This window comes from Xenopus laevis, chromosome 4L (genome assembly GCF_017654675.1).
Source record: "Xenopus laevis strain J_2021 chromosome 4L, Xenopus_laevis_v10.1, whole genome shotgun sequence".
NCBI lineage: Eukaryota > Metazoa > Chordata > Amphibia > Anura > Pipidae > Xenopus > Xenopus laevis.
The window spans coordinates 104,957,504-104,979,858 of NC_054377.1; the positions used below are offsets into that span (position 1 = coordinate 104,957,504).

Sequence of the window (22,355 nt, forward strand, 5' to 3'; positions counted from 1 at the left end):
CCATCGGTCCATCTATCTATCCAGCCATCAAAAATAGAAAACACTTCCTGTCAGTTAATCAAGAAAAAAGAAAAGAATATGAAACTGTACCCAAAAACTATCCAATAGGTATGGATTATTTTCTTACACATATATCAGTATGTATTTTTTTTTTTACATAAAAAATATGCAGGGTCAGAATAATACTTAAATCCGTGAAATGAGCAGTCCTCATCTAAATACAGGTGTACAGAATTATTTACACCCCAAACATCCAACGTTTTGGTCCTCCTGATTTAACATTTCTCACATATAACATAACGAGTGCAGGGATAAATAAACTTTGAAGAATTTTACGTGTCTACTTTAACATATTAATATTTTATTAAAACTCCTACTTGGACTGAATCTAAATTATTTCAAAATACAACAGTGAATGTCTGTATCAGGAACATTAGTTCAGCGAATAAACGAAAATGTTTTGATAAAGGAAATCAATTTTCCCAAAATAAACGTGCGATTCAGACCCAAAAACGATTATCTGGACAGTATTAACACAGACTGGAGCTTAGATAGGGGCAAAGTACAGAAACCCTATTATGTAGCCTGATACCTGTGTCTGTACTGATTTAAATAGAATTCACACTCATACTCTGATATTTAAAGGTAAATTCTGCATACATCAAGCACATTTTATTTTCTCATCTAGAATTCAGAAACATCGAAATAGAAATAGAAATAGAATTCAGACATAAAATAAACTTGATGGTCTCACATAGAAGTTTTATATAAGAGGAACCTTATGAATTCACTTATAACTTTATAGACATACATATAGAATAGATATAATATGCACCGTTAATTGGAATCTGAATTAGAACGTTCTATGAAACTTACCGAACAGAGAGGAGAGTGCTGCTGATGATTCAATGACGTTCTGTATATTTTCTTCCATTTTCAGTCCATCCAACATTCTGACACACTTTAACCCATGAAAGAAAAATGTAAAACATATAACAGGTTGCAAGGCATTTAAATAGACTCTAGATCGCAATGCATTTCATTCCACTATGAGAAAGAAAGGCTGTATCCACACACATGCATTCTATTATGTGGGCCTCTGTAAAAACATTCCAAATATTTATTATTAGATTATTATTTTAACAATGTCTAATATGAGAATTGCAGTTCTTTCCGTGTGATAGGATGTGCTCACAGTCAGCTCTAACTGCCCCTTGTACCCCAATCTTTTGTATTGCCATTAGTATGATGGCAATACATGGGATGATTATTTTCTTGAATTTTTAGATAATTATAATCTATAAAAATGCGTTGCCCAGTAAATGATTAATGTGATTGACACATAAGACACAAATTGTTAGCGAGCTATCCAGCAGAGAATTGTCCAGGGCTGTTGTGGGGGTGTCAGTAGAATAGGCGTGCTGCTCACCTGTAGTGATGTGATGGTTCAGCCTGACACAAGTCAAGCCAGTGATAACGATTGGATCAGCTGCTCAGTAGTAGTTGCCAGGGACAGGGACACTGTGCTCCTATGGGATCAGCTGTACAGTAGGTCTCAATCAGGGTTCCAATCAGCTGTTCATAAAACCCACACAATCTTCTCCAGCAGGACTTCACACACTGACACGGTGCTACTAAGGGAATTCGATCCACTCGTTAGTGTGTGTACCCTCTGGCTCAGTGCTGCTGTGGGAGTTGGATCAGGTCCCCAGTAGGAAATGACAGCCAGAGAAACAGCTGTGCCGCAGGAACTCAGGAGGAGCAGGTAGAGGAGCAGGTAGAGGAGCTCACTGAGTGCCAGAGCAGTGCTGGGATGGTCCCATTAGGATGGGATGACTGCTAGGGATCATACACCATCAGAGAGGGCAGCTGTAAGGATCCTCCTCCCTTTAGCCGAGCCTGCAGGGACTGTGCGAGTGAGTGAGACAGTGAGTGATGTAGTGAGCACAGGTTAGCATGGAGCTGTCACTAGGCTTGTCCACTGACCCACCCTCTTGACACCTGTCACTGCTGGCAGCCCACCCCCTGCTCGTATGCAGATTCCTGAATCCGGCCGACCCCGCCTGCGCTTTAATCTGTCCGTGTGGGGAGACTGACGCTAAATACCTGAAAAGTATCTCCTTTCATTGAGCCCGGGGTGGAGATGTACTTCTTCCAGTTCAGGACAATCCTTTCCCTTTATTATGTCACTCGCATCCTTTCTTACATCTCGCCCAGTTCAACCTTCTGTCCCACCCCAAACATTCTCTGTGCCCCTTTATGTACCCGTCACTCGCTGATGTTCTGCTGCTCTGCCACTTTCTCTCCACTCCTCCATTTCTCTCTTTTCCTCTCCCCAACAGCCCTCCTCCTAGTCCTCCATCAGTCATTAGCGGGCCGCCTGCTCACCCTCTCCTATCTGCTTCCTACTCCTACACCTACCTACAATACTCGTCTACACACTGGAAACTTTTCTACACTGTCTGTCCGCTCTTGCTCTGCAGACACCTGAATAACCCGGGGCATGAGACAGCTGATGCATAGAAGAGCCGAGGAGACAGTACGAGATGGAGACTGCTGGAGAGCTCAATGAGAGAAAGACAGGACTGAGAGAGACAGGGCTGCTGGAGGGCTTAGTGATAGAGAGATACATGGTTCTCAATGAGAAAGAGAGAGAGATGGTTGAGGACTCAGTGAGAGAGATACTGGTTCCTCAGTGAGAGAGAGAGAGAGAGAGAGAGAGAGAGGTAGAGAGAGAGGTGGCTGAGGGGTCGATTCCTCGCTGAGAGGGAGAAATGCTGTGGGCTCAGAGAGGGAGAGATCTGGTGATGGCTCAGTCAAATAATCAATAACTGAGTTTCTAGGGCGGCCTGTAACGTTATCCATTGCGTGTACTTGAAGTTAGGGATCCGAGTGTGCAACATTTTTGATCACCACAAAGGCCAAATGCTCCTTAATAATACAGTCTCCTTATAATTTGCACTTTAGGAAGATGCTTGTCTTATAAATGCAGTTTGTTCTGTACTGCAGTGGAGCTTTGGTGGAGCTATTCACCCAATCTCAACATGGCCACTCAGGGCTGCCTTCAGGAATTATGGGACAGGGGCACCAATAATGAACCCAAATGATCTCCTGAGCCCCTGGGCAAAGGGCCCTGCCAAGAAGTAGAGTGGAGACCTTAGTGAGATTAATATGACCCATGGGAGCATGTCCCAGATCATCACAGTCACGCCCATTATAATAAGCCCTGCCCAAACACCACCCACTTTCCCACAACAGCATTAATGCTTCTCAGAGCTGGGGTCTTTGGTTTGATCCTTACAGGACACTTTCTGTGTGTGATCTGTTTGCTTCTCCTGTTTTTCTGTGGATTTCCTCTCAATGATTCAGCTTCTTCTCACAATTCAAAAACATATTGGGAAGGTAACTGTTACAATTGACCAGTGAATATATTCATCCGTGGTTGGGGAATGAGACTGGAAGCTCCACTAGGACTGGTGTGTGTGTGACTAAATATTCTAAAACATAGTCACAGCTCTACCAAATGAAGATGAAAGAGTGCAGATATTCATAAATCACTTTGTCCCAGTCAAAGGCTATCTATGTGGAATACATGCAGTGGAATTAGTAGATGTAGTTGAAAGGCTAAAAGAGCCTCCTGTGGCTCGGCCATTATTGTAAGATCCTGGGATCTACACAGGGCAAGACCTGGCACATTTATAGAAAGTCAAAGGAAGTCTTAAATTGATTTTGTCTATTTCCAACAGTTTAACAAGGTTGTATATCCATGATGTTACAGTATGTACAGTCATCTCATGGAATGATTGCTCTTCATAGCCGTTAAATACAATGACATTTTACATAACCAGGTGCATGGTATGGTGCAAATAATGTGGTTTAATGACTGCTGGGACACCCCTTTCTTAAAAACTCCACTGGGGCAGCAACTGATATGAATAATTGACAATTCTCTGTAAATCTCTATGTAACATAATAACTTATATAGTAAATATGTAATTATGTGTCCATCAAGTTCAGTCTTTTATGTTTATATAAAACCTGACTAAAGCTGGCCATAGATGTAAAGATTTTTTAAAAGATCCGATCGTATGAAACAATCGTCCGATCGTATGAATTGTCCATCAACTAAAAAGACCATTTGCCAGAAAAACAAAGGGTAGCTGCCTGCTTGGCCCTGCAAACATAGATAGATTGCACTGGGACCGATAAAGATTTTTTAACTTGGCCGATCAATTTTCTGACTGATGTCGGCCGAAAAATCGTAAGATGTACGATCATTCGAATCCCACTAACTTCACGATAATTTCGAAGATTGGTCGGACTTCGCTAAAATTGGTCGTTCACCACGAAAAATCTTTGCGTCTATGGGGAGCTTAACTGTTAGTTGATACAGAGCTTTGTCTCAGAGAGGATAAACGTACCATCCTGACTTTGTACTAAAAGCTTTTTTTTAATAACCCTGTATTTTCTTACTTGCTATAAAGTCATCCAAGCCCTTCTTGAACTAATGAATGCATTTGCCAGTGGAGCACTTCAGGGAGAGAATAACACAACTTCATAGCTATCACTGTAAAAAAGAAAAAAAACCTTTCCAAATATTAAGATGGAACTTCCTTTCTTCTAATCGTAATGGATGCCCTTGTGTCTGCTGGAAAATCAAACTCAGAGAGTTTATTAGATGGTCCCTTGGGTCCATTTCCAGATGTCCCAACAGCATAGTCCAATCCTGTGAATGATTTTCTCCCCCTGCAAATCTATATCCCTTTCAATACACCTTAAAACATTGTTTGTCCTTACAGGTGCTGACTGGGATTTCTTGCTACAGCCTAGTTCATTATCTACAAGTACCCCTTGTCCCATAATGGATTTGCCTAACACAGTCCCATTAAAGGAGTGGTTTACATTTAGTATGTTGAATAACTTGGACCCTAGCAACCAGATTGCTGAAATAGCAGACTGAACTGCTAAATAAAAAACACAAAAATAAAAAATGTAAACAAATTACAAAATCAGAATGTTACGCTCTACATCATACTAAAAGTTAATTCAAAGGTAAACAATCCCTTTAAAGGAGTGGTTCAACTTTGAGGTAACTTTTAGTATGTTATAGAATGTCCAATTCCTAGCAACTTTGTAATTGGCCTTCACTATTTATAGGTTATCCTTTTTGAGTTATTTGCCTTTTTCTTCTCACCCTTTCCAGCTTTCAAATGGAGGTCACTGACCCAATCTAAAAAACAAACGCTCTGTAAGGCTACACATGTATTGTTATTGCTTTTTATTACTTCTCTTTCTATTCAGACCCTCTCCTATTCTTATTCCATTCTCATATTTATATTCCGTGCATGGTTACTAGGATAAATTGGACCCTAGCAACCAGATTGCTTAAGATGCAAATTGAAGAGCTGCTGAATAAAAAGATGAAAAACTCAAAAAACACAAATAATAAAAAATGAAAACCAATTGCAAATTGTCTCAGAATATCGCTCTCTGCATCATAATAAAAGTTGATCTAAAGGTGAACAAGCCCTTTAAGGGGTTTAAGGGGGTTAGGGTGGCTTTCCTATTTTTGCATCCCAGGTGTATGACCTTACATTTATCAACAATTAATCTCATCTGCCATTTAATTGCCTAGGTTGCTAGTTTGTCTTGCTGCAAGGATGCCACATCTTGGATGAAATTAATTTGGGCTACATAGTTTTGTGTTGTCTGCAAAAACTGATATTTTACAATACCCTACCCTGAGTGATTAATATATGATATATGAAATATATGATTATTATAAAATGAATAATCAGGGAAAGTTGCAGGTTGCTGGTGCTGTGAATGCATTTATAAAGAGAGTGGCTAAATTGTATGCTTGTCAAACCAATGGCCTAACCAGTTGTCATTTCCCAGACAGGAAACTGCTAAATATGTTGTTAGTGCTCAAGCAGCAGCTTTCTGATCTTGTTCCTAAGCTTTCAGCACTAGTCAAGCTCCTGTAGTGAGCACTCATCTCCTGCAGCTTCCTAAGGGCAACCAATCTGCAGAAATGCTTTAACCCCTATTCAAGTGCAGATTACTCCATTGACAAACTGCCTTTTAACAGATAAACAAAAATAAAATTAAACTAAAAGTTATATTCACATATTCACACCACTAATGAAATAAGGCATTTTAATATACTGTATCATTTTTATTTGAAAATTATAATTTGTATTTGAAAATATTAAGTGCATATTATTGTTGAAGAGGTGTTCTTTATAATGACCCCCTACCGAATGCTCAGTATGGGTAGAAATGATCTATGTAATCAGCTGTTACTTCTCTCATCCAGTTTTTTTTTAATTTTATCATTCCACAAGTAATGTATTTAGCCTGTGTTTATTTCCACTTTAAACATGTGTATTGCTATAGAATGCAAAATGAAGTACAAGAATCAAAATTTAATTTACAAAATAATATTGCTGATGTTCAAATGGAGGACAAAGACTTAAGACAAAAAGTGAGGCAAGCAGCTCAAGCTAATTAAAAAAACCTGTTGTTGGTTATTGCAGTTCAGGAAAACCAAAGGGTCTAGATCTCTACAATACATTGGCCATTTACATAAAATATAAAAGTAATAAAGCTGTTGTCATAAGGGGTTTGCATAAATCAGATGCTGTATTCATTCTGTATTAGAAGTTATATTAATAGCTTATATAGTTAATATGTTAGTGAAAAGCCGTATTAGGACTTGCAGATTAGTTCGACTACAATAGTATTAAATTGATAAGATTTATCTTTTAATTGCAGTTCTTTATGTTAGGAGCCACATTGCAAAGAGCGAGACCTTGCACCAATATAACTGCTTCAATGTACAACAATGTTCAACAAAACCTAAATAAATGTGCGGGGGGGGGGGTGCACTTTTATTCTGGCCATTTTTTAAGGAGAACTTAACCCTAAAAATAAATATGGCTAAAAATGCCAAAATTCATATACTGAACGTATTGCACCAGACTAAATTTTCAGTTTCTCAATAGCAGCAATGATCCAGGACATCAAACTTGTCACAGGGGGTCACCATCTTGGAAAGTGTCCCGGACACTCACATGCTCAGCGGGCTCTGAGCAGCTGTTGAGAGGCTTAGGTGTCGTTATAAAAAATAAATATCAAGCAGAAAATTAGATTGGCCTGTCATATAAGCTACATAACAACATATTCTGCAGTGCATTACAGAGATTGTAAGGGGTAAAGTCAGCAACATTTATTGGCCCTTGTTTTGCCAGTTTAAAGTTGTTCACCTTCCAACACATATTTCAGTTATCTTGTTTTCAGATAGTTCACCAGAAATAAAGACTTTTCCCAATTACTTTCTAATTTGTATTTGTGACAATTTTTCTAATATTGAAGTGTAACGTTTTTTTTTTAACCTTCTTAGGTCTTTCTAAATCAGCTCTGGGAAGGGTGGTTGTCAACTCTGTAAACTGTTCTTAATTGATACATTTCTTATCTTTGGCCCTAAATTGATACATTTCTTATCTTTGGCACAACTGACCAGAATCCCTTACTTAAAGGTAGCTGTTATAATTGCTACAATGCTAATTTTCCACAGATGTTGCTGAGAAATGTATCAACTAATGTAGTAAATTATATCAATTCAGAATCTGCACCTGGATTACTGAGACAGGAACATTAAATATGAAACTTCAATTTTAGACAAACGTTAATAAATAAAAGATGGAAAGCAATTCAAAAAAGCCTATATTTCTTGTGAACATTCACTACAACTGAACAACTGAACTGAAAAAAAGGTGAACAACCCCTTTAATTTTCCACACACATTCTCTAATTCTCTATGGTCTGTTTTATCAGGAACCGTTTAACCCCTCTGTACGTGTTTGAAGCAAGTAAGGAAACTCAGACATGCAGACTGTACAAATTGATAACAATGCCGTGGCTGAAATCAAACCTGAACAGTTAGTGCTACCCTATTATTCTATATGCTCCGTGTAGCTGGTAGACAACAGAGAAGGAACTTTATACTGAATGCATACCCTAGCTCCTGGACAGCATCTTATGTAGATTACATTCTGAGGGAGAGAACGTGTGTTATTACCCTAAATTCAACTTGCATCTATTTTGTTCCTTTAAATACATTTTCAATGACCTTTAATTAATTATACAATGCAAGCCAGTGATATGCCCTATGATAATAGAGGAGTGTTGCAGCATTTAAGTGGCTTTATGGCTGTACATGATTTATGGAGAAACTTAAGACAGAGCTTCATCCTCTTGTGTCAATTGGTGGTACTGCATGCACAATGATAAATGTGCAGATAAAGGAAATCAATAAAACATAAATATACCTTGAAGTACTGTAACTAAACTGTATTTAAAAGGAATAAAAATCATCACTTATAAGGGAACATTAAACATTTAAGACATATTGATATCTTTATTTATAAAAATATGAGCTATCAATCAGTAACTGCTCTTACCAGTTTTAAAATGAAAGCATAGCACAGATTCCTACTGGTAACTGCACATGTACAAGTTAGGACTTATGTTAATAAATAAGCCCTACCATACCATAATGAACACAAAAACTGAACTGAGCAAATTAGTATATGGCCCTATAAATTGTATTTTAGTCTTTTCCTGACATCTTTCAAAGTTTATGAAAGAGAAATGGCAAAGGAATTCTTCTCTCAGTTTATTTTAAACTGCTGAACAGGATATTTTGGTACAAGAAGCCTTTCCAGTGGATCAGTGGATCATAATATTATTCTGTTTAATAAAATGACAGTGAAATTATTTAAAGCTATTTAAAGGAGATGTAATCCCTTTAATAATACACAAAAGATATAAATATCTTGTAAATTATATCCCTATAAACGGTGAGTTCTGATGTCATTTCTGTCACATGATTCACTGAAACTTGTGTATTATAATAAATAAAGTACCCCCTGTTGCAAAATATGAGGATATTAGAAGTTACCTCGGAGTTCCATGACCTGTATAAAAGCACTCGGCTTGCGGCCTTGTGTTTTTATATGGTCGTGAAACTCCTCGTAACTTATAATACCCTTATAATTTACAAGAGGAGGTACTTTATTCACTATATTAACTTTTAGTAGCTTATAAATGGACCTATTCCTAGCAAAAAGGACAGGCATCAAACACTGTCCACAAATAAATAGTGGAAGGGATGTATACTTTTTACAATTAACTTTTTTTTACAATTACAGAGATCAGAGCCCATTTCAGATATGGAGGGGTATATCAGGTTATTGTAGTGAGAAGCAGTTTGGGGAGATTAAGAAGAGGCTATTAGTTGCTGGGCGACGAAATCTCCCTGAATCTCCAGGTGTGCCCTTAAAGAAAAACTGAACCCATTACACATTCCCCCCGAGTGGATCTTATAGTGTATGGCCACCTTTACTGTCAATGAGTATCTGACACCCAACTCCTGAATGAAGAGAGAATGAAGAGAAACAGATGCTGAGAGAGGAATAGTGAAGATACACTTGATTATTTCAGAAACGGTACAGAATTTTTAATTGATTATATTTAGAAAAATTCAGTATGCTTAAAGGGGCTTCCAAACCAAAATTTGATAAAGAGGCCCACATAACACAGAAAACCCTAATATACCCATCACCAGTTCCTATGCTGCAATCCAGCTGGTTAACAGTTCTTCTCTTTCTGCATCATTCGAAATCCTGGCAGGAAAGTAGGGACTTAACACTGATGTTACAACTTCTCCACAACATACAGACAGCATCAGGGCTGCCATCAGAAATCATGGGGCCCCGCACAACATAATTTTCTGGGCCCCCCCTCGCCACCCCTCCCTCACCCATTAGTATGAAGGCCACGAAAGACTCAAGCACTAAAACATTGTGCCCCCCTACAAAAAAAAACAAACAATTGTCCAACAATTGCAGCTCACTGATGGCAGGGGCCCGGCAATGCAAGAAAGTGCAGCATGGCCAGGCCCCCTTAACTCCCCAAATCATCTGGGCCCAGTACAACAGTACCCCCTGTCCCCCCCTGATGGTGGCCCTGGACAGCATGCAGGAACTACATAACCCACAATGCATTGCACTGTGATGTTCCATTCTTATTGAAATCACATGTGCAGGGAATTGTGGGGGTTTGGAGGATGCAGGCTAAGGACAGCTGGCTGTTGATACAAAGTAACAGTAGTCAGCGAGCTCAGCAAAGTAGTCAGACAGATCAGCAGGAGAGCAGGGGGCTAAGCATAGGGAACTGCCAGAAAACATTGAAAAATCATGAAAAGTCTGCATATTTTTTAATTGATGTATAATGCAAAGTTGCTTGAAATTATGTTAACTTTTCAAAAAGCTTAAATAATGTTTTTGTGGAGTTCCCCTTTAAACGTTTGATTTTTGCCATAGTTCCCAATTAACACTAGATAACTAGACTAAGAAAAGTACAAACAAGATCATTACTGGGGAGAAGGCTGACCCCTGGTGGTATGTAGGATGTTTACATCTACCTATCCATAGTGTTATGGGGGGAAAAAGCTTTTTGGGAAAACAGGATTGGAAAGGTATCATGTTGCGGCTTCTATACTACACAACTGGACTGATTTCTACATGGTTAGAAGGTTTTATATGGCTTCTGAAAGCTACAATTCTATAAGGACAGGCTTTCCATGTAAACTAACACAGCAAGACCCAGGCGTGTTTAATAAAGTTATGCCGAAGTGAAAAAAAAAAAAAGTCAAACACGGTGTGAAAGAACTTTATTGTCAGCGCGCAACTGACAGGGCGGAGAGGAGGATTGTGGGAAGTGTTGAGGTTACAGGAAGGTGAGAAGGAGAATTTTGTATTTGTTTATATTGTAGTTTCAGCTGTTCCATGTCAGCCAGTGACGACTGCTTGTTTGGTCCCAGCCTGCTGTCCTTTCTATAGGCTAATACTGTAGTATGTAAATAGAATTAGTCTGGACTGTTACAGGCGGATTCAGGTCCTGCCAATATATATATATATTAGTATCTATTATATCTGATTGCTTTGGTCAATGTTAAAAACGGGAATTCAACTGCAGCTAATAATTGGGGGTGAGTGTTTTTTTACTTTGCCACCTGGTTTTACAGGTGCTGAGAGATTATGGGAATTATTAATGCCCCCAGCCACTGGATTTATTAACATTTTCATTTATCTTCTCCTCACCCCTTCTGCCCTCCCAACATTTCATTTATTCCCATTCATTTCTTTCTCAGTAAAGTAACAGGTCTTGTGTTTATACATTTGTCATTGTTACCAAATCGTATCATTCCTCAATTTCATCTGTGTGATTTTGTCATTGTCTCTCCATGCTTCTTGTGTAAATGCTTCCAGTGGAAAGTCGTAATCGTATTGGCAAGAGACTGACGAGACAGCCCTCCCCCCCCAGCAGGGTTGCCAGGTTGGCGGTTTTCTAGCCAAATTGGGCTACTAATTTAAAGCCCAGGTGGGGTTTGAAAGTATAAACTAGCCAAGGTACAAATTTAGGATACTTTTTGGGCCTTTGGTTGGTTTGTACTTTGGAAACCAGCCAAAGTTTTTTTCTTGCCCTGATGTGAAAAGCCTGAGTCTCCCAATGCATGTTGGGTAATGTCGTTTTTGTTTACCAATTTGCCAAGTTCAATGTAAGACTACAGTGCCCAGCATGCAATGGGAGTTACCAGATTTTGGGCTCTGTACCCCAGTCTCCTGTCACCTAAGCATTCTCGCATTTTCTTGTGACTTTCCTCAATTTCAAAAAATTTGGCGCAAATATCTGCTGGCCACCAAAAAAGGTTGAAGTGTTTTAACAATATTTATTGAAATTGTATATGAATTAGGGCCTTGTGGGACCCCTATACCTCCTGGGCCCCCCATCTGTCCCGTTTTGCTTCATGGACAAAGTTGGAAAAGGCATAACTTCATATATATTCGTGTATTTTTTTGTGACTTTTTTTCACTACACATATTGTGCTATTTTTGGGCTACTTTTTGAAGTGCCCCATTGTGTGTGGCTAGTACTGTCACCAGTTTGTTGAATTTGTGGGGGTTAGAGTAGCCCTGTCATCAAGAAAGTTCCACACAAGTCAGGCACCAGTGGTAGATAGGGTTGACACCTGGCCGGTAAAATGATGCTTGATGCCAATGTTATTAAAAGGAAAAAACGGCAAGAATATAGGAAGGCCAGTATTTTTTTGCAGAAAAGGTGGCAACCCCAGTGGTAGACCCACAGTGTGGATGCATGCTGCAGAGTGTTGTTTTTGCTGCAGAGTGTTGTTTTTGCTGCAGAGTGTTGTTTTTGCTGCAGAGTCTTGTGCATACATGCATTTTACTTGCTATTGTAGCCGTTCTCTATCATAGCGTAGTTTTCTGCTTACTGTACTGATGCACAAAATGCACAGCAGGTGGCACTGTTGTTTAAATTTATTGTAATATATAATAGCAGTGTAAAAAAAGTGCTTAGAAGTGTGCTGTGGACAATTTTACATACATTTGTTTCAGGAGTTTACATTCCTTTTAAGACACACTGGAAGACTGCAGGTTGGACATCATTTCTTATCGCTGTATATATTCTATAGCAGTAACGATGTAGGCCTTCAAAGTTGTGCACAGAGGGTCACCATATTGGATTTTGTTAGGAGCATCAGTGACACACCTGTTCAGTGTCGTCTGGTCAGTTGAGAATCTAAGTCTAGGGGTCGTTGCAAATCATCAAACAGAAAATTCTCTTTTTTCGGCTTTGAATGACTGCCCCATGTCTACACAGCAGCTTGTTTATATAAACTGTTGTAAAACACACCAGTTGTACCAATGCAGGCCCAATAGTACATTATATTTTCATTACTTTAAAACACTTTCATATTTCAGTGTTACTGTTCCTTTAAGCTTTAGTTCACTTTTAAAGATATAGTTCACATTCACAGCAAAGTGACAGAGTTGCTCGGTCCCCCTCACCAACTAATTCAGAGATGCACAGACTACACAGTTGCCCCAACAAAGTAAATAGCACAGATCTTTATCTTTATACTTTGTGGGGCCTAAAATTATCATAAATACAGTTAGGTCCATAAATATTTGGACAGAGACAACTTTTTTCTAATTTTGGTTCTGTACATTACCACAATGAATTTCAGATGAAACAACTCAGTTGAACTGCAGACTTTCAGCTTTAATTCAATTGGTTGAACAAAAATATTACATAAAAATGTGAGGAACTAAAGCCTTTTTGACACAATCACTTCATTTCAGGGGCTCAAAAGTAATTGACTCGCAATTGACAATTGACTCAAAGGCTATTTCCTGGGCAGTGTGGGCAATTCCTTCATTATGTCATTATCAATTATGCAAATAAAAGCCCTGGAGTTGATTTTAGGATTTGAGGGGGGGGTGCTTGCATGTGGAATATTTTGCTGTGAACAGACAACATGCAGTCAAAGGAGCTCTCCATGCAGGTGAAACAAGCCATCTATAAGCTGCAAAAACAGAAAAAACCTTTCAGAGAAATTGCTACTATATTAGGAGTGGCAAAATCTACAGCTTAGTACATCCTGAGAAAGAAAGAAAGCACTGGTGAACTCAGAAACCCAAAAAGACCTGGATGTCCACAGAAGACAACAGTGGTGGATGATCGCAGAATCATTTCCATGGTGAAGAGAAACCCCTTCACAACAGCCAAACAAGTGAACAACACTCTCCAGGAGGTAGGTGTATCGATATCCGTGTCTTCCGTAAAGAGAAAACTGCATTAAAGTAAATACAGAGGGTGCACTGCAAGGTGCAGTCCACTCATAAGCTTTAAGAATAGAAAGGCTAGATTTGGACAGATGAAACCTCTACCTCTACCAGAATGATGGCAAGAAAAAAGTATGAAGAAGGTTTGGAACAGCTCATAATCCAAAGCATACCACATCATCTATAAAACATGGTTTAGGCAGTGTGAAGGCTTGGGCGTGCATGGCTGCCAGTGGCACTGGGACACTAGTGTTTATCCATGATGTGACACATGAGAGAAGCAGCCGAATGAATTCTGAGGTGTTCAGAGACACACTGTCTGTTCAAGTCCAGCTAAATGCAGTCAAATTGATTGGGAGGTGTTTCATAATAAAGATGGACAATGACCCAAAACATACAGCCAAAGCAACGCAGGAGTTTATTAAAGCAAAGAAGTGGAATATTCTTGAATGGCCAAATCAGTCACCTGATCTGAACCGAATTGAGCAGCATTTCACTTGTTGAAGACTAAACTTCAGACAGAAAGGCCCATAAACAAGCAGCAACTGAAGGCCGCAGAAGTAAAGGCCTGGCAGAGCATTAAAAAGGAGGAAACCCAGAATCTGGTGATGTCCATGAGTTCAAGACTTCAGGCTGTCATTGCCAGCAAAGGGGTTTCAACCAAGTATTGGAAATGAACATTTTATTTTCAGTTTTTGAATTTGTCCAATTGCTTTTGAGCCCCTGAAAGTGTGTTAAAAAAGGCACATTTTTATGCAATCTTTTTGTTCAACCCACTGAATTAAAGCTGAAAGTCTGCAGTTTAACTGCATCTGAGCTGCATTTGAGAGATGCTGTTGAGAGATGCCTTGATACTTATCTTGGAGTAGGGTATATGTTGAGAATTGTTATATGCTGTGTTTAGCTGCAGGGTTGCACTGTTATACTGTGCAGTAGAAGAAGAGGTGATCTGTCTGTGTATACTTATATCTGTTAGCACTGTGCATAATTAAAAGGGAACTGATCCTTGTATAGAAAAAATCCACTACAATAGTAAATCAGTTTCACATACAAACTCTTATTTGGGAAAGGCTAGGTGCAAGTGCAGGATCGATAAGGGCTGCAGCACCTTTCAGCATTGCTACTACACACTGCTCCCTGTCCCTGAATAAAAATCTGGCACAAGGTGCAGAGCACTGGCAGATACCCAAGAGCCCTTTACTTTATCCCTGCTATTAGCAGATGGTAACTGTAGGGCTCCTTACAATCCCCAAGTGTTCCTTATATGTGCATTCTGAGTAATGATACAAGGTAGAGGTGTATGTGCATCTTTCACCCACTGGGGCTCATATATAAATGCTGGGCAAATTTGCACCTGGGCAGTAACCCATAGCAACCACTCAGTGATTAGATTTTTCTAGCCAGGAAATCAATGAAAGCAAATATATGATTGGTTGCTATGGGTAACTGCCCAGGTGCAAATTTGCCCAGTGTTTATAAATGACCCCCACTGTCTTTCCCTTCTAGTACAGGTATGGGACCTGTTATTCAGAATGCTTGGGACCTGGGGTTTTCCAGATAACGTATCTTTCCGTAATTTGGGTCTTCATGCCTTTAGTCTACTAGAAATTAATTTAAACATTTAAATAAACCCAATAGGCTGGTTTTGCTTCCAATAAGGATTAATTATATTTTAGTTGGGATGAAGTACAAGCTACTGTTTTATTATTACAGAGAAAAAGGAAACCATTTAAAAAAATTTGGATTATTCGGATAAAATGGAGTCTGTGAGACAGCCATTCCGTAATTCGGAGCTTTCTTGATATCGGGTTTCCGGATACAGGATCCTATACCTGTAGTAGTAGGAGTAGTAGTGCTTTGTGCCCATTTTGTGTCATTAGCATCTTGCCTTTTCTGTAAATGAGCCCCATAGTCTTTAGTATTTTTTTTTATAATATATTTATTGTTATTTGTGCAGCAAACATTCAGATCTGACCTGGTTTAAATCTGGGGATACTTTGGCTGATTTGGCGAGATCATCAAACCAGCAAATCATTGCCCGATTTGTCCATTCAGATGGTGGCCATATCAGGCTGATCCAATTGTCTGCCCCCCGACCACCAGGCCAATAAACAAACTATAATAGAGGCATATACAGACCTGGCCAGACCCATACATGATCCAAACGGCTTCCAACTCCGGAGGGCAAAAAGGGCAAATTGTGTATGCCCAATTTAAGAGGATGGTTTCTTATGCATTACTGCAAACAGGACGGTTGTGTTGTTTGCAGTTCAAATAAAATGTTTGAGAGAAATCGTTTTTAATCTTCCACTAATGTTTGAGTGCATGTGTTTTTTCCGTGACAGTTCCCCTTTAAGGAATGCAAGCAGTCAGTGTGTATTTAGCACTGTACATTGCAGAGGGAGGGCTGAGATGTTCTATTTCTAGTGGGAGGTCCCTGCTCTTTGTCCTGTCCTGACTCTATAACTCTGCACGTCCTGCATTCTGTGGTATTCTCAGGGACATTTGGAGGGTCTTTGTAGGAGGTGTATACAAGAGGAGGTGAGCTGAATATATATTTAGATGGTTTGCTGGGTAACAAGAGTTGTTTGTCACTGACAAGCATTTAGCAGTTACACGACCCTGATAGGGATACTGTTCTAAGTAGAGGGTACCCTAGTGTCATTCCTTCCTCAACAGCTGATACATTTTGCAGAATATAACACGCTTAAAAGATGTAAGTTATGCATTAAGATTTTGGTGAATCTGTAATTGTTCTGTGCTTAATTCTGATGTTTATGCTTCAGGGGGTGCTTGTGTTTTTATTTGCCAACTCCCTGTGCTCTGAAAAGGAAGCTTGCAGCAAGAAACCACAATGGAGCACAGTAAACAGGTCCGGGTTCTGCTGCTTAACGACATGGAGAAGTTGGACAAGAGACTTTTCAGACTTGAACAAGGTAAGGAGCTACATTTGTAGGTACAGTAAACAACAGAGACCCTTCAACAACCTGTTGTGTAGTGCTTAGCTATAATAATACAGAATTCTTACAATGGTTGTGCTGCCAGCACAGAGCACATTACAGAAAGAGTTTTGTAAGCGGCTTACTTGAATTATTAAAATAGAACATTTGCCATATTGCCGCTCACTTTGTCTCTGTGTGTACAGCACAGGCTCGGGGGGGGGGGGGCGGAGGGTTTTAGATCTGCTCAAAAATAAAGAATTTTTATTTAAGCTCAATGTTTCGATCACCCACAGGGATCTTCTTCATTTTATATATACATACATACATACACATACAATGAAGGTGGTCCGCTTTCCGAATATACATATTTTACAGGCTGCCTGATTCCATAAATTACACCAACGTTTCGGCTTCTGCTTGGGGCAGGAGCTAAAAGTGGGTGTAATTTATGGAATAAAGCAGTTTGAGAAATACAGATACTTGGAGTATGGGCCACCTTCATTGTATATATAAAATGTCTTTGGTTCTGGGCACCCAGCTCTAAGGGAGTGCAGCTTTCACACTAATTTTACATATACATGTAGATGTAAGGCAGAATTATAGCATCCCTAATTTAGTAAATTTGCCTGTGCAACAATGCCATTGTTTATAAAGATTGAGGTGTACCAATATGGCATCTATGACTTCATAATGGGTGTGGTTTTAGCCTCAACATAATTGGTTGTTCTTAAAGGGTTTGTTCACCTTTCAGATAACTTTTAGTATGATGTAGAGAGTGATATTCTGAGATAATTTGCAATTGGTTTTCATTTTTTATTATTGAAGGTTTTTGAGTTATTTAGCTTTTTATTCAACAGCTCGTCAATTTGTATTTTAGGCAATCTGATAACTAGGGCCCAAATTACCCAAGCAACCATGCATTGATTTTAATAAGAGACTGGAATATGAATAGGAGACAGTCTAAATAGAAGGATCAATAATAAAAAGTAGCAATAACAATACATTTGTAGCCTTACAGAGCATTTGTTTTTTTAGAAGGGGATGGCGACGCCCCTTTGAAAGCTGCAAAGAATCAGAAGAAAAAGACAAATAACTATAAAACTATGAAAAATAAATAATGAAAACCAATTAAAAAGTTGCTTAGAATTGGTCTTTCTATAACAAAATAAAAGTTAATTTAAAGGTGAACCATCCCTTTAAATTGGAAGTGTTATGTGATTGGTTTACTGATGTTTAAATATTTTGTTTGGAATTGTGTACAGTTAGCCTATGACTAAGTGTTGGTAACACGAAATGAGTAAGGCTGTATTTATCACATAATAAAACTTTTACCTATATCTACTGCCTGGTGGAAGATTGCATTTACTCAGGCCTGCTATACAATTTTCTGGTTTTGAACCGCTACCTTTGCTGAAGGCTCAGGGCAGTGCACCTGGGCCTCTTCCCTCATTTGGTGAGTTACTTAATTACATAGGACTACCTGCATTTGTATATATCAAGGTCTGCCTAAATGGCAATTTCTCTACTCTTGTGATTAAAGGACAATACGCAACATAGCGCAAGCCATTTTAATAAGACAAATATAGTTTTGTTTAATCCCATACCTTGATATTTATGTTTTTACCTTTTAGGGTAAAGCATCTGTTACAGGTTGACCATACACACCCAGATTTTGTTGAGCAGTAGGGACAATTTTGACCATAACTACCTCCATCTTGTGTCTCTAGGGTTTATTTTAGACAGACCATCCTGCAAACAGGTCATAACTTATCTGAACAAACTGAGAGTAGAAGCAGATTTTCATTTCATTTTCAATGGGCATGTCAGCTGTCAGACCGAATAAATAGGAGCATTTGTTTCTGGCCATCATTATGTATGGCCTCTTCTACAATAAACATTGTTTTGGCCCACTGGCAGTTTATGGCCATTCTTAGGGGTAGATTTATCAAATAGTGAAGTTAGAGATCTCCACAGTCTGCAGAGTGAAATACCGCTTCTCTCCATTCATTTCTATGGGGTTTTTAAAGGCGTATTTATCAAATTATGAACTTTCACTATCACCCATGATAAAAACGCTTTAAAAACCCATAGAAATTAATGAAGTGAGGCAGTATTTCACTCTGCGGACTGTGGAGATCTCTAACTTCACTCTTTGATAAATATACCCCTAAAGCTCCCCATAGACGCGACAATTCTTCTTGCCGAACGACGATTTTAGGGAAGTCCGACCAATCCTTCGAAATTATCGAACAGTTAGTGGAATTTGAACGGTCGTACATCTTACGATTTTTCGGCCGACATCTGTCAGGAAATTGATCGGCCAGGTCAAAAAATCTTTGTCGGTCCCAGTGCAATTTACCTATGTTTACAGGGCCAAGCATGTAGCTCCCCTTTGTTTTCCTGGCAAATTGGTCTTTTTAGTTGATGGTAAATCCGTATGATCGTACGATTGTTATGAGAAGATCGTGGTCTCACGATCAGGATCTGATCTTTTAAAAATCTCAACATCTATGGGCAGTTTTAGTGTCTACTATGTACAATGAAAATTGTCTCTGGACAATACAAATGTCTCCCCAACATAACTGTCGCCAGAAAACTTGCCAGCTCTGTTTTTCACAATAGCAAACAGCTAACAAATATAGTGGTGTGGAATTCACCTAAAGGAGCGCTCTTTCGTTTTTTTTTTCCTTGGGGACTAACAGTTTTCCAGGAAAGGTCTGTAAGAGGTGTAGGGGTTCATTTACCAACCTGCAAATTTGCAAAAGTGCAGTAAACCAGAGCACCTTGCTAACTGATTGCTATGGTCAGTCTACTGCAAATAGAATAATGAAGGTAAAAGTAAAATACTTGCCATACGACTTGAAAACGGTGGTGTGTGGTACACTACTTGTTTTGACTGCAATTACAAATAATAAGAATTACCATGGGTAATGTTGCTTTGATTTGCATTGGGAGGCATTAGGCTTATCTATGATTATCATTGCGCCTATCATTATCAAGCACTACAGCAGGGGTCCCCAACTTTTTTCACCCGTGAGCAACATTCAGATGTATATGAAGGAAAATATTTGTTTTGTACACCCTGATTAAATTAAAAATCACTTTCTAGAGAGAGAGAGAGAGAGAGAGGTATAATTACCTGGTTATGTACTTGCTAAAATTAAAAGAGAGTAAAACCCCTCTCCATCTAGTTACCCACCAATTATTAATACCACATTAATTCCAGATATCTATTATTCAGCTGAATAATATAGATATCTGGAATTAATGTGGTATTAAAGGGAACCCGTCACCCAAAAAAATTATTCTAAATCCTATTTTATCACATTAGTCAAGAAAAATGAACTTTAATTACACTATATAAATTATTTGAATCTTGTTTACTTCAGTCTGGGAATTCAAAATGATAGCAAGCAGCCAGGAGCCATTTTGTGGATACTGTTTTTAAGGAAAGCTTTGTATCATCTCAGAATTTTGTTTGTGCACCAGAATGGGGGACCCAATGTCCATTTCCATTCAATGGCTAAACAATTAAATGTTAAAGAGAACGGGTATATGTGGGGAGAGCAGTGACATCTAGGAAGTGCTGAATGGAAAGTGAAAGTAATTGCCTGCCCCGCCTCTATGCCCATGGCATAGAGGAGGGGCAGACAATATTTGATTGACAGCTGAGATGTTTAAATGAGCTTACAACAGCTATGAATGCTTTAATCAAAAATAGAAATTGGATTTCATGTTTAATTTGAAAATTACTTTTATTATACAGATTTGTGTGTCTGGGTGACAGGTCCACTTTAATAATTGGTGGGTAACTAGATGGAGAGGGGTTTTACTCTCTCTTAATTTCAACATTCAGATTTAAAAAGAGTTGGGGAGCAACACTAGCATGAAAAATGTTCCTGGGTGGTGCCAAATAGGGGTTGTGATTGACTATTGGTTGCCCCTATGTGGACTGGAAGCCTACAGGAGCCTCTGTTTGGTAGTACACCTGGTTTTTATGCAACCAAAACTTTCCTCCAAGCCTGGAATTCAAAAATAAGCACCTGCTCTGAGGCCACTGAGAGAAACCTCCACTAAATGCAGCGTCTTCCCTACCTCCATCTGACACTCTGCTAGGGTCACATTTAGGTTCTGATCTTTTTGTCAATTGGGTCCTCTGTGGCTGTTCTAAATATAAATACATTGTTGCTTCTATAGTCTTGTTATTGAAACAGCATTTTAATGTAATATGGCCCAGAAAGTTTAATTGCTAGTACAGGTATGGGATCTGTTATCCGGAATCTTACATTTTATCCAAATAATCCAAAATTTTAAATTGGATTTCCTTTTTCTCTGTAATGATAAAACATTACCTTGTATTTGATCCAAACTAAGATATAATTAATCCTTGGAGGCAAAATCAGCCTATTGGGTTTATTTAAAGTTTACATTTTTTTTTAGTAGACTTAAAGGGGTGGTTCACCTTTTAGGTAACTTTTAGTATGTTATACAATGGCCAATTCTAAGTAACTTTTCAGTTACCTTTTAGGGTAAAGCATCTGTTACAGGTTGACCATACACACCCAGATTTTGTTGAGCAGTAGGGACAATTTTGACCATAACTACCTCCATCTTGTGTCTCTAGGGTTTATTTCAGACAGACCATCCTGCAAACAGGTCATAACTTATCTGAACAAACTGATTCAGATTCACATCTATTTTCATACCTGTCCATAGCTACTGCCAAAAAGCACTGTCATTATGTTTCTTATTGTCTGGCTTTGTGCTGCCCCCACTTCTCCTTTAAACCCAAAGCTAATTAAGATTTCAGCTTTAGCATTGTGTTGTTGCATTGTATTGTAGCTTCATTTATTAAAAAGAGAAATGTGCCCTTCAAAACTTAAGGTTGGATGTTAGTTTTTTTTATACTTTGAATGAACTCACAACTCGAATGGTATCTATTTAAGAAAAAACTTGAATGGAAAAAAACTGGATTCTACGAGTTTGTGTTCCAAAAATGCGAAATAATCGAGTTTTCCACTGGAAAAAGCTCAAGTCCCTTTCAGGCAAAACTCTATGAAAAAAACTCGAACATCATGAAATCTTCAACTGGTTCAAGGGACCTCTGCCAACATGATCTTGACCGTTTTTAGATGGTGAATTTTCAGATTCAAGCTATTTCCAGGATGGGGGCATAATAAATCTTGAAAAATTCAAGATTTTTTTTTTAAATCTGGAAATGTGAATTTTGACCAAAACAACTTGAAAACTCGAATTTTTGTGGAAAACACAACTCGAACCTTAAAGGGGTTGTTCACCTTTGAGATAACTTTTAGTATGATGCAGAGAGTGGTTTTCATTTTTTATTATTGAAGGTTTTTGAGTTATTTAGCCTTTTATTCAGCAGCTCTTCATTTTGCATCTTAAGCAATCTGGTAACTAAGGCCCAAATTACCCTAGCAACCATGCATTGATTTGACTAAGAGACTGGAATATGAATAGGAGAGGGCCTGAATAAAAGGATCATTAATAAAAAGTAACAATACATTTGTAGCCTTACAGAGCAATTGTTTTTTTTTTTGGAAGGGAATCAGCGCCCATTTGAAAGCTGCAAAGAGTAGGAAGAAAAGGGCAAATAACTATAAAACTATATAAAAAAAATAATGAAAACCAATTCAAAAATTGCTTAGAATTGGCCATTCTATAACATAATTAAGTTGTT

The 22,355-nt window shown here is 38.6% G+C and overlaps 2 protein-coding genes across 6 annotated transcripts in view; one reads left to right on the forward strand and one right to left on the reverse strand.

Moving 5' to 3' along the window:
• lmx1a.L (LIM homeobox transcription factor 1 alpha L homeolog) overlaps nt 1–2,345 on the reverse strand; it is a 46,967-nt gene extending 44,622 nt beyond the window's left edge. The window contains exons 1-2 of the mRNA XM_018258634.2: nt 1,430–2,345; nt 877–961 (exon numbers count right to left, since the gene is read on the reverse strand). Of these exons, the coding sequence (XP_018114123.1) occupies nt 877–952 (76 nt within the window). The 5' untranslated portion in view covers nt 953–961; nt 1,430–2,345. The remainder of the gene's footprint in view (nt 1–876; nt 962–1,429) is intronic.
• An 8,320-nt stretch (nt 2,346–10,665) lies between these two features.
• agl.L (amylo-alpha-1, 6-glucosidase, 4-alpha-glucanotransferase L homeolog) overlaps nt 10,666–22,355 on the forward strand; it is a 55,882-nt gene continuing 44,192 nt past the window's right edge. For 2 of the 5 annotated variants that reach the window (XM_041590566.1, XM_041590565.1), the window contains exons 1-2: nt 10,666–10,804; nt 16,499–16,648. In XM_041590566.1, the coding sequence (XP_041446500.1) occupies nt 16,567–16,648 (82 nt within the window). In that variant the 5' untranslated portion in view covers nt 10,666–10,804; nt 16,499–16,566. Of the gene's footprint in view, nt 10,805–10,858; nt 11,057–16,134; nt 16,254–16,327; nt 16,429–16,498; nt 16,649–22,355 lie in introns of those variants that run through there. The other 3 variants (XM_041590568.1, XM_041590567.1, XM_041590569.1) reach the window with 3 other exon arrangements.